The following is an 11,601-nucleotide window of genomic DNA, read 5'->3' as shown; positions in this document are numbered from 1 at the left end:
TTTTTTTTTTTTTTTTTTTTTTTTGAGGTGGAGTCTCGCTCTGTCGCCCAGGCTGGAGTGCAGTGGCACGATCTCGGCTCACTGCAAGCTCCGCCTCCCGGGTTCATGCCATTCTCCTGCCTCAGCCTCCCGAGTAGCTGGGACTACAGGCGCCCGCCACCACGCCCAGGTAATTTTTTGTATTTTTAGTAGAGACGGGGTTTCACCGTGTTAGCCAGGATGGTCTCGATCTGCTGACCTCGTGATCCACCCACCTCAGCCTCCCAGAGTGCTGGGATTACAGGCTTGAGCCACCGCACCTGGCTGCTAAAACTGGGACTTTTAATTGAAAATTGGCAGTTTGAATTCAATAGAAGACACAACGCCACCAAATAAAGCCCACCGCCTTGCAGATGTTGGCTGAGTGTCCCTTCCCACACACAAAGCCTCACTGCCATGCTCACCTCACTCCCAGCACTGCCTGCTGACATCAGCCACTCCCTGGGCATGGGGTTCCCAAAGCATGAGAGTATACCTGCCAAGTTGTTTCCTCCCAAATTATGTTCTGCCCTCCCCATCAAGCCCTCCCCCACCCCAACTCCTATCCCCAGCCAGAGACCAGCAGGTGAGACTCTTCTGTGCTAACCCTTGTCTGGGATATAAGAAGAGGTGTCGGCCGGGTGCGGTGGCTCATGCCTGTAATTCCAGCACTTTGGGGGGCTGAGATGGGCAGATCACCTAAGGTCAAGAGTTCAAGACCAGTCTGGCTAACATGGCAAAACTCCATCTCTAGTAAAAAAAAAAAAAATACAAAAATTAGCTGGGTGTGGTGGTATATGCCTGTAATCCCAGCTACTCCGGAGGCTGAGGCAGGAGAATCACTTGAACCTGGAGGCGGGGGTTGCAGTGAGCCGAGATTGTGCCATTGCTCTCCAGCTTGGGCAACAAGAGCAAAACTCTGTGTCTCTCTCTCTCTCTCTCTCTCTCTCTCTCACACACACACACACACAAAAGAGGTGTCTAAGGCTGTGAGTTGGTTTTCTGAGTCACAAAATCATACCAGAGTTTTCAGTCTGGTATACACTGCAGAGCACATACCACAAACACTCCACCAGCACCCTCCAATCAAGGGACAGGCTTCCCTTATCCTTCTGGAAATATTCTTGGATTTTCCCTCAGAACCGCCAGGCAGCTCTCCAAGGCTCTATATACCCCATACTATTTGTTTATGTACTTGTTTACTCCTTTTGCAACTCAAGCCAGTCCTGCTGCCTTTTCATGCCCAAGCAGCATCTGCCCCTCCCCAAGCACTGGGTGGGACTCTTAGACCAGTTAAAGGCGCTGAGCATCTGTGGGTGTTGCAACACGCCAGCCCAGCCTTGCCTAACGCTCTGAAAGAAAGCCTGCGACAGAAGGGAGAGAAGTGGCCCCAAGTGCAGCTGAAAGCACTCCTTGGGAGTCAGCCAAGACCCTCCATCCAAGCAGGGCCAGATCCTTGCACTTGGCCATGATAAGGAGAGGCTTCCAGGTGGCAGCAAGACTTGGCCACCACAGACGCCTTCTTGGGGCCCCCCGTATCCTGCCCAGACTCAACCCTGCCTCAGCATTTGGATCCTCCACAGACTCCATGGTAAATGAGTTCCCAACTCAGCCAGATGGGCACTGTTTTCCCAGAAGCCTAGGGCTTAAGGAGCACCCCAGATCTCTTCTTCCCAGCCCATGGCCAGGGCAGGTGGGCAGTGTTCGGAGGAGCAATTTGATTTGGAAAAGAGAAGGTGCTCTGGGATACCAAGTAGCCCCCATTCAAAACTAAAACCACCAGGAGACCTGCATCTGGCTCTGAATCTTGTGTGGCCACCAACAAATCGCTTTCCTCCTGTGGGACTCAGACTATTGCAGCAAAGCTGAGGTATCCCCAGACAGAGGACCCTGTCTGTGGCATTGACAAGCAGCTCACATGCTGCCTACAGTTGTGACTGGTGTGTGAGCAGGTGATGCTACAGAGGACTTCCTTACGTCACAATACCTCTGTGGGGGCCCGAACGTGTTTCAAAGGAGCCACCCTGCCCAGGCAGGCCCACAGCAGTATGCAGAGCTGGAGTAGCCCCTGAGGTGGGGGTTGCTAGAGTGGTCCTCAACAACTGTGGCCCTGCCCTGCAGAGAAGACAGCATCTAGTGCGACCACCAGCTCTCACATTCACATGCTTGGCAACCTTGGCCATATTCCCTCAGTTTCCCCATCTGTACAGTGAGGCTAACATGAGCAGTTGTCAACTTTAAAGAACTGCTCACATGTTTTCAGCAGAACAGGGGTAATGCACCACATCGAGCAGCATGCCCATCATCTCTGGCCCCACTCCCTGCCCACCCTTCCCTTGCTCTTTAGCATCCCTGGGCCCCATCATCCATACGGGTCTGCAAACCCCCTGCAAGGAAGATGGACCCTTTCCCTTGGACTGATACTCTGGCAGAAGGGATAGAGAAGCCCCAGCACCCAGGAGCGGCTGTTTAGAGGTCCTGAGCCCACGCAGCAGCCCCACTCCAGGACGCTGTCTAGTCATTCTGATTTTTCCTGCCCAGTTCTCAAGATTCTTGCCAGAGAAGACAGACTTGAAGGATGATGCTCTTCCCAATGCCAGCTGGTGTTTGGACATGCTGTGCCTGTACCAAGAATTTCTGGAGAAGACCAAGTCTAGCGGCTGGATCAAGCTGCCCTCCTTCAAGTCTAACGGAGACCACATCTAGGGACTCAATCTCCCATCTGGACTGGCAGTTTCCTCGGGTAAGGATAGGACCATGAGCACACACATCCCAGCCGCCCTTCCCTGTGTTCTAAGACTCTGAGAAGCAACTTCACAGACCGCCTTCCAGTTCTCAGCCCAGTTCTTCCTGCTGTCCAACTCCACCCCTCATGCTGCAGCCCCAGGTAATAGGCGGTGGGTGTCCTCTCAGGTCTCCAGTTCCCCTCCTCCCATCTGAAGCAGCACACCCTGGTGGGCCCACCTTTGCTCCCAGCCAAGCATGTCTCCACTGGAGGACAGCCAGCCCAGCTCCCACCCTGACTTCTCACTGACTGCCCCTCCCTAACTATCAAGCCTCATTCCAAGCCTTCTGCCCCAACCCCATGAAAGCCCTTGGACCCCACACCCCTTCCACTGGAGGCCCTGCACATCATCCTGAGAGGAGCCGGGCACATTCCTCAGCCCTGGGCTCAACACAAACAAGCCCAGTACAAACACATCCCATCCTCCCATCCCACCACATATCGCCATATATCTCTCAAACTTCCTGAGCCCAGTACAAACACCACCTGGAAGGTCTCCGATAAGGAGACAGCCGTTCAAGGTTTTACTGAAAGCGCGGGAACCGAAAGAATTCCTTTGTTCCCCTGTAACTTTCGGGCTATAAAAAAGCAAGCACTCGCATTGTTCGGGGCCCTCTTGTATACTGTGGAATGGAGGGACCAGGTTCGAACTTGTAGTAAAGATCCTTGCCGCTTGGCTTTGACTCTGGACTCTGGTGGTCTTCTTTGGGGAACAGAGGGTCTGGGCATAACAATCCCTGCTTTGCCGGGTCTGGAGCAGCACTTCTGAAACACCTATTGGATCCTAATGATAGAGCTTCCACCTTCGTGTGTGTGCACACTCGCACGTGCACGCATGTGTATCTTCCTCATAGTGTATCTCTCACTCATATATGTGGTCTTCCTGCCTAGTGATGAAGGAGTGGTACAGGGGACAGATTACCCTTGGGTTTATGGCACAAACAAAGCAGAGATACCAACATAATTTTTTTTTAAAAGAATTTGGTACTTCCAAAAAAGGATATAGCAGTGGTAGTTGTCTTGGGAAAGAAATCAGAACTTTGATGGATTTTCTGCTCTCATTTTACTGTTTAGTATTATTCTTTTGAATTATATGTGAGTTACATGAGTAATTACATTTTCAATTTTCAATGCTTATGGTCTCTTAAAGTCTTGCCCTGGCCCTGATCCTATCTCCATTCTCAGCCAGGGCACTTCCTGCATGCTTCTCCCCCAGACGGAAAGGCTCTGTGAGGACAGCAATTGTGCCTCTGCTCCCAGAGGGAAGGCTCCCTGGGGGTGGACCTGGTGTCCTGTGGGGAAAAGAAAGAGAGTTCAGACTATTACTGTGTCTATATAGAAAGAAGTAGACATAAGAGACTCCATTTTGTTCTGTATTTGAGATGCTGTTAATCTGTGACCCTACCCCCAACCTTGTCCTTGAAAGAGACATGTGCTGTGGTGACTCAAGGTTTAACGGATTTTGGGCTGTGCAGGATGTGCTTTGTTAAACAAGTGCCTGAAGGCAGCTTGCTGGTTAAAAGTCATCACCATTCTCTTAATCTCAAGTACCCAGGGACACATGCACTGCGGAAGGTCACAGGGACCTCTGCCCAGGAAAGCTAGGTATTGTCCAAGGTTTCTCCCCATGTGAGAGTCTGAAATATGGCCTCGAGGGAAGGGAAAGACCTGATCGTCCCCCAGCCTGACACCCGTGAAGGGTCTGTGCTGAGGAGGACTAGTATAAGAGGAAAGAAGGCCTCTTGGCAGTTGAGATAGAGAATAGCATCTGTCTCCTGCCTGTCCCTGGGCAATGGAACATCTCCGTATAAAACCCGATTGTATGTTCTATTTACAGACAAAGGAGAAAACCGCCAAGGTGCTAGCGGCAATGCTGCTCTTTATGCACTAAAAAGGTTTATGGAGATGTTTGCATATGCATATCAAGGCACAGCACTTTTCCTTAAACTTGTTCTTGTCACAGAGATCTTTATTCATATGTCTTACTGCTGACCTTCTCCCTACGATGATCCTATTATCCTGCCACTTCCCTTTTCTAAGATAGTAAAGATAATGATCAATAAATACTGAGGGAACTCAGAGACCAGTGCTGGCGCGGGTCCTCTGTATGCTGAGCGCTGGTCCCCTGGGCCTAGTTTTCTTTCTCTATACTTTGTCTGTGTCTCATTTCTTTTCTCAAGTCTCTCGTTCCACCGAACGAGAAACGCCCACAGGTGTGGAGGGGCAGGCCACCCCTTCAGTGTACTCTGGTTTTCTCTCCTTAATCTTGTACCAGAGGCAAGACTCAACCAAATGGTGCTGTATCCTGATCATGCCCTCCCTTCTCCGGCTGCGACACTGCCCATCTCTCCCCAGACAAGGGTGACTGTCGCATCTTCACCAGGTGCATCCAAGTGGAAGGACAAGGCTTTGAGTATGTCATCTTTTTCCAGCCATCCAAGAAGTCGGTCTGTCTTTTCCAACCAGGCCCCTACCTGGAGGGGCCCCCAGGGTAAGGTCACTGGTAGGACCTTGGCTGTCTCCTGGGCTTGACTCAGCAGGCAGGTTCAGCATCCATCAGGCTGGCACTGGAGACTCCATCTTTCTCTAAGTGGGGAGGATGAGAGTGTGGGGCACTGGGCTTCAGCCTCACAATACCAGGCCTGGAAGGACACACAGGGTTATCTGGCCTAATCCCCAGTGTGCAGATAAGGGCTCCTCATCAAAGTCTCAAAATTTTCCAGACAAAAGACCTGAGAGGCCACTTTGAGAAGAATGTGGTACACTTGGAAGAGGGCAAGATCTGGAATCTAGACTCTGACTTCCTGTCCTGCTCGGCTGCTGCTGGCTGTGGGACTCCGAGCAAGCAATTTGACCCCTGGTCTTTAGTCTTCTTACCTGAAACCTGGGGCAATAATATCTACCTGCCAGGATGACCAGAGATATGATATTATGGGCCTATGTGTGCATGCTCATGAACCATAAAGCACAGTATAGCTATCAGACACTTCTATCCAAAACCCATGTTCTACCCATGGGGAAATGGAGGTGCACACAGCTAAAGTAACTTGCCCAAGGCAGCACTGCAATCAAAGTCAGATCCAGGACAGTCGGATCTGGCAGGTGAGATTCCAAGTCCACTGTTTTCTTCACTCCACTTTCCACTCCATGGTTGTCCCCCTTATCCTCTATCCCTATGCCTGCTCCAGATGGTCACTGAAGGCTGGAGGTGGTGCTGGAGCTCCTGCAAGGGAAAGAGAGGCAAGAGAGGGCAGGAGTGGCTTTAGGGTCCTGAAGCCTGACAGGGGCTAAACTGGGGTTAAATAGAATCCAGAGTGCTAAATAGATGTCAGGGCCTCCAGAGGCTGTGGATGCCAACTGCAGCCTTCAGTCACTTTGGCCATAGGATGTGCAGATACTATGAATTGTTCAAAGTCCTGTCCAGGCCATGGACTCCCTCCCTTCTGAAGCATGGCTGAAGCATGGCTGACTTTTATTTAGGAGCTGATGGAGGTGAGGCCAAAGAGGCAGAGGAGGACCATCCAACACTGAGGCTAGTCAGTGGATTGAGGGGTTGGGGGTCTAGAGAAGAGATTAGTATACACGAGGCCCCTAGACCATGGGGAGTGGGAAGGAGGAGTTACTCGCTGGCCAAGAGCTACTCTGTAGATCCACATACAGCCAATGGGTCCCCAGGTTGGCCAGTGAGAACAACGTGTCCTTTGACACCAACTCTTTTCACCCTCTTTCAAGCAATTTGGGAGGCAGAGAGGGAAGTGCTTAAGAAGCCTGTAATCCCAGCACTTTGGGAGGCCGAGGCAGGCGGATCACCTGAGGTCAGGAGTTTGAGACGAGCCTGGCCAACATTGCGAAACCCCGTCTCTACTAAAAATACAAAAATCAGCCGGGCGTGGTGGCAAGCGCCTATAATCCCAGCTACTTGGGAGGCTGAGGCGAGAGAATCGCTTGAACCTGGAAGGTGGTGGTTGCAGTGAACCGAGATCGCACCACTGCACTCCAGCCTGGGTGACAGAGCGAGACGCCATCTCCAAAAAAAAAAAAAAAGTGTGTAAATTACATTTGCAAACATTTGTTTATTTAATCCGCTGAGATCGGAATTGTGAAATTCATGGTGGAAAAACTAAGGCTCAGAAAGGTTTAGCAATTTGCTCAAGACAAACAGGTAGTGAGCTGTGGGACAAGGAGTCCAACTGGGTGGGTAGAGACCAAAGAAGCAGGGAGGGAAGGGTCTGGAAAAGCCACTGGTCACAGGAGCGGGAGGGTAACCCATGGCAGTACAGTGTGCACAGCTGATCTGGCTCCGTGGAGAATTGGGACTGTGCTTTTGAAAATCAGGGACTCAAATCTGTTTGATGTTAATTGAATTCTAAAATTGGGTGCCTTTCTATTTTCCCCAAATTAGCCAACCATGAAGTAGCTGACATGAAGCTTGCATAAGCAAGAATGAACATTTTATGGGTTTTTGTTTGTTTGTTTGTTTTATTTTGAGACCAAGTCTTGATCTGTTGCCCAGACTGGAGTGCAGTGGCGCAATCTCAGCTCACTGCAACCTCCATCCACCAGGTTCAAGCGATTCTCATGTCTCAGCCTCTCGAGTAGCTGAGTTACAGGCACTTGCCACCACACCCATCTAATTTTTGTATTTTTTAGTAGAGACAGAGTTTCACCATATTGGCCAAGCTGGTCTCGAACTCCTGACCTCAAGTGATCCGACTACCTCGGCCTCTCAAAGTGCTGGGATTACAGGCGTGAGCCACTGTGACCAGCCATTCTGTGCATTCTGAATAAAGCAAATATCTGCGGCATTTGAGCATTTCAGCTCAATTTCAGCATTGAGCCTGCTGAAGTGGGCTCTCTGCTTTCTGTGGCAATGCTGCACAGAAGTGTGTCATGCCAGCCCTTGATAGGTCATAAGTTATGTTTCACATTTACTTATCTTGAGATGTGGGCCCCGCACTGGCTGTAGTGACTGGTAAGGTGAGAAACAGCCCAGGGTTGTGCCTCAAAGACTGAGTCACAAAGTTCAGGGACTTTTTCATTTCCTGTATATGCCCATCCTTCCAAATTATGGCAGTTGTTGCCAGCAATTAGGTAATGAATCAGAAAAATGTTTTCTATTAACTTTATCAGAAAAAAAAATTTTCCCTGATGGAGTGTCAGTGGCTACAAAAGCATGCTGAAGCAAACCAGAAAAGCTTAGTTGATTTTGACGGGTCTGATCAGATGGGATGCACCTGTTTCCTTCTTTCCTATTTGGCTGCCCTGAGGCTGAAGGTCTATGTTTGGAAGGGTCTAGGGAAAGGGAGAGGTAGGGTCGCCACAGGAGGGAGGGAAGGCCCAGTGAGGGGGTCTGCCCAGTGACCCCAGCCCAGGCCTTGCTCCTCACCTTACCCCCACCCCCAGGTTTACCCACAGCGGGTCCCTGGCAGCCATGATGGACGAGACCTTTTCTAAAACTGCCTTCCTGGCTGGAGAGGGGGTGTTCACACTAAGATTCAACATCAGGTTAAAAAAGTAAGTACGGGCCTTCGGGGCATTGACCAAAGTCATAGCCCTTTTCATCCCTGGGGGTGGCCATCCTCAGCAACTGGGGTGTGGGAGCCCTGCCTGCCACTCTCCTTCCCCAGCCCACTCCCAAGCAGTTCCTCTAGTCCCTGGCCAGGACACAGCCTCTGCTGTCCAACTTTGGGAGCTGACAAAAAGGCCGTGAGCCCAGGGCCACCTAAGAGTCCTCAAGGCAGGGAGGGATGAAGAGAGGGAAGAGGACACAGAGAGTGAAGGGATGGGGAGCCAGGTTCACATGAAAGATGGGCTAAGCTGCCTCCTCTCCCAGCTTGATCCCCATGAGCTCTCTGGTTGTAATGGACATAGAAGTGGGAAAGATTGAGGACCAGAAGCTTTACATGTCCTGCATCGCCCACAGCAGAGACCAGCAGACAGTTTACACCAAGTCCTCAGGGAAAGGAGCCCCCAGCCCAGCCCCAGGCCCTGTCCTGCCACCACCCACCCCCAGAACAAACAGGAGGAAGGAAAGATGCCAAGGATTCTTCCCAAGCTGCAGTCCAGCTTCTTTAGGGGAGGGATAGGGCACCTACTGGGGACACAGATGAAGTGAGGGAGAGCAGAACTAGGATTTTTTTTTTTTCTATGTATGAGTTATCCAACCTGTAACAAAAGGACAAGACCCAGGTAATGGGTAATTTGGAGCCAAATGCTCAGAGTGTCCATCAAACTCCTGCCATCTCAGTGCAGCTCTTGCAGCTCAGCTCACCCTTCTCTTGCAGGTGTTTTCCTTCAGCTGCAGCTGGAAGAAGAGTCTCCCCCGTAACAGTCACTCTGCCTGCAGGAGAGCCTCCCACTGCCTCCCTGCCTGCCTGGGACCCACCAAAGAGCAAGAAGGGGTCCTCAAGAAGCAGTTGGTGAGGCAAGGGAAAGGACCCTTTTCTCTGAGTAAATAAAGTCTCACAGCCCCATTCTTGGCCCAAGGCTTTTCTGTGGTTGGAAATCAACATCCTTCCAGGGCATCCCATATACCCACCTTCCCACTCAGCACCGACTGTAAAGATTTACTGAGTACCCACCAGGTGTCAGACACTGTGTGAGGCACCAGGCATCCAGAAGTGAAAGACAGGGCCGCAGCCTCAAGACGCACAATGCGGAGGCGAGGTGCCAAGTCACAGAGTGCCCTATCATGCTCCTCCCACACCCACTCTGGCTTCTATCATGAGTGCAGTGTCGTCTCAGAGGAAGGAGGGGGCAATTTTACTCTACAAAAGCAATCAGAAAACATCTTCTAGAAGAAGCTCTTCCTGAACTGTCTCAAAAGTTAAGTGCTGGTCACTAGGCAGGCAGGGGAGGGGAGGATATCCCAGGCAGAGGGAAAGTAAGACAAAGCAGCAGAGGTGTGAAAGTGTACAGGGACTTTGGAGAAGAGCAAGGTGTTGAGGAAGGCAGGCATCTAGGGAAAGATAAGGTAGGCAGGAGCGAGCCACGGGAAGGCTTCATAATCCCTGCCGGAGAGCTGGAACTTTGTCTTGCAGGCAACAGGGAGCCTCTAAAGGGCTTGGGCTGGGGAGTGACAGAGATTTGTTATTTAGAGAGATGACTCAGTGGCAGTAAAGCATCAGCAAGACTGAAGGCAGGAGCGCTGGTTAGGAGATCCCTGCAGGCTTTACACTAGAGAGCCTGCAAGGGTCAGAGCTGCAAAGCTGAGAGATATGGAAAAATGTTACAAATACAGGAAGTGCAGGACTTTGCCACTAGTTATACAATGTGGATCTGTGAAGAAGAGCTGTGTAGGATGACTCCAAGTTTCTGGCTTATGGGTTTCCAGGTGGTTATCACTAGAAATACAGAAAGAGATGGGGGTAAACAATGAGCTCAGTTTTACATGCATTGAGCTTGAAGTGCCCATGGAACTTGCACCATGTGGCAAGTGCCAGCAGGAACATGGATATTGTGATATGGAGCTCGGAGAGATAAGCTGCTGACTCAAATTGTGAGCCAATATAAAATGTGACATGAGGCTGGGCACGGTGGCTCATGCCTGTAATCCCAGCACTTTGGGAGGCCGAGGCAGGCGGATGATCTGAGTGATTTGAGAGTCGAGAGAACTCAACTCATGACCAACATGGAGAAACCTCATCTCTACTAAAAACACAAAAAAATTAACCAGGTGTGGTGGCACATGCCTGTAATCCCAACTACTCAGGAGGCTGAGGCAGGAGAATCACTTGAACCTGGGAGACAGAGGTTGCAGTGAGCCGAGATCATGCCATTGCACCCCAGCCTGGGCAACAAGAGCAAAACTCCGTCCCAGAAAAAAAAAAAGTGTGACATGAAACCCCTGGGAATGCCTTACGCAGAGTGGAAGTGAGGAGGAGGCAAGGGGAAAGACAGAGGTAGGGAGGGAGGGGAAAAGGGGAGGGAGGGAAGAAGGGAAGAGGTCAAAAATAGAACCAGAACCTTATGTTGCACTAAGGCTGAAAGTTGGGATAGAAGACCAAGGATCCACTAAAGAGGCTGAGAACAGGACAGGAGTGACCATCCTTAAGAAGAAGAGGTCAACGGTATCCAATGTTGAAGAGAAGGCAAGGAAGATGAGAATTAAAAAGAAGCTTTTGAGTCAGGAGTGGTGGCTCACACCTGTAATCCCAGCACTTTAGGAGGCCAAGGCAGGAGGATTGCTTGAGGCCAGGAGTTTGAGACCAGCCTGGGCAACAAAGTGAGACCCCCATCTCTACAAAAACAAAAAGAGATAAGAAACTAAAATAAGTAAGTGCATAATAAAATTAAAAAGAGACCTTTCGATCTGGTCATGAAGAAAATGTAGTTTCCTTTGCCAGAGCAATTTTAGGAGATGGGACAAAAATCCAGATTACAGTGGATGAAAATATGAACAGGGAATGAGGAAATGAATGTAGATGCTTCTTTCCAGGAATGCTGTTGTTGTTATTCAGGAAAGATATTTGACTGTATTTTAATTGCTAGTGGAAAGAGGCTAAAACTTTTAGGAGAAAGAGGGACAGAGGTGTCATCCAACAGAACAGCTTTCTTAGAGCTGCCTTGGGAGCCATGGGAGAGCGTCAGCATGACTCTGAGACGGAAAGGAAGGAGGTAGAGTGCAGAGCAGGACAGGAAGTTGAGGGGATTCAACCCGGAGTGCTTCAACTTTCTCAGTGAAATGGAAGGCAAGGCCATCAGTGAGGAAAGAGGTCGGGAGGAAGGGGGATGGTTTGGAAAAGCTGCTGTAGGGATCAGGAAAACAGGTACCAGGTACATGTGTGACCAAGACCTCC

At 50.4% G+C, this 11,601-nt stretch overlaps 1 protein-coding gene across 1 annotated transcript; it reads left to right on the top strand.

The window, feature by feature from the left end:
- The first annotated feature begins 1,486 nt into the window (after positions 1 to 1,486).
- THEM5 (thioesterase superfamily member 5) lies at positions 1,487 to 9,131 on the top strand. Its single transcript, XM_025376090.1, is given in 6 exon segments — positions 1,487 to 1,609; positions 2,560 to 2,761; positions 5,159 to 5,294; positions 8,207 to 8,317; positions 8,637 to 8,758; positions 9,085 to 9,131. Coding segments are annotated over 6 exon segments (741 nt in total).
- The last annotated feature ends 2,470 nt before the right edge of the window (positions 9,132 to 11,601 follow it).

This window comes from Theropithecus gelada, chromosome 1 (genome assembly GCF_003255815.1).
Source record: "Theropithecus gelada isolate Dixy chromosome 1, Tgel_1.0, whole genome shotgun sequence".
NCBI lineage: Eukaryota > Metazoa > Chordata > Mammalia > Primates > Cercopithecidae > Theropithecus > Theropithecus gelada.
The sequence above is the reverse complement of the archived record's forward strand: the minus strand, read 5'-3'. Positions and strand labels throughout refer to the sequence as shown.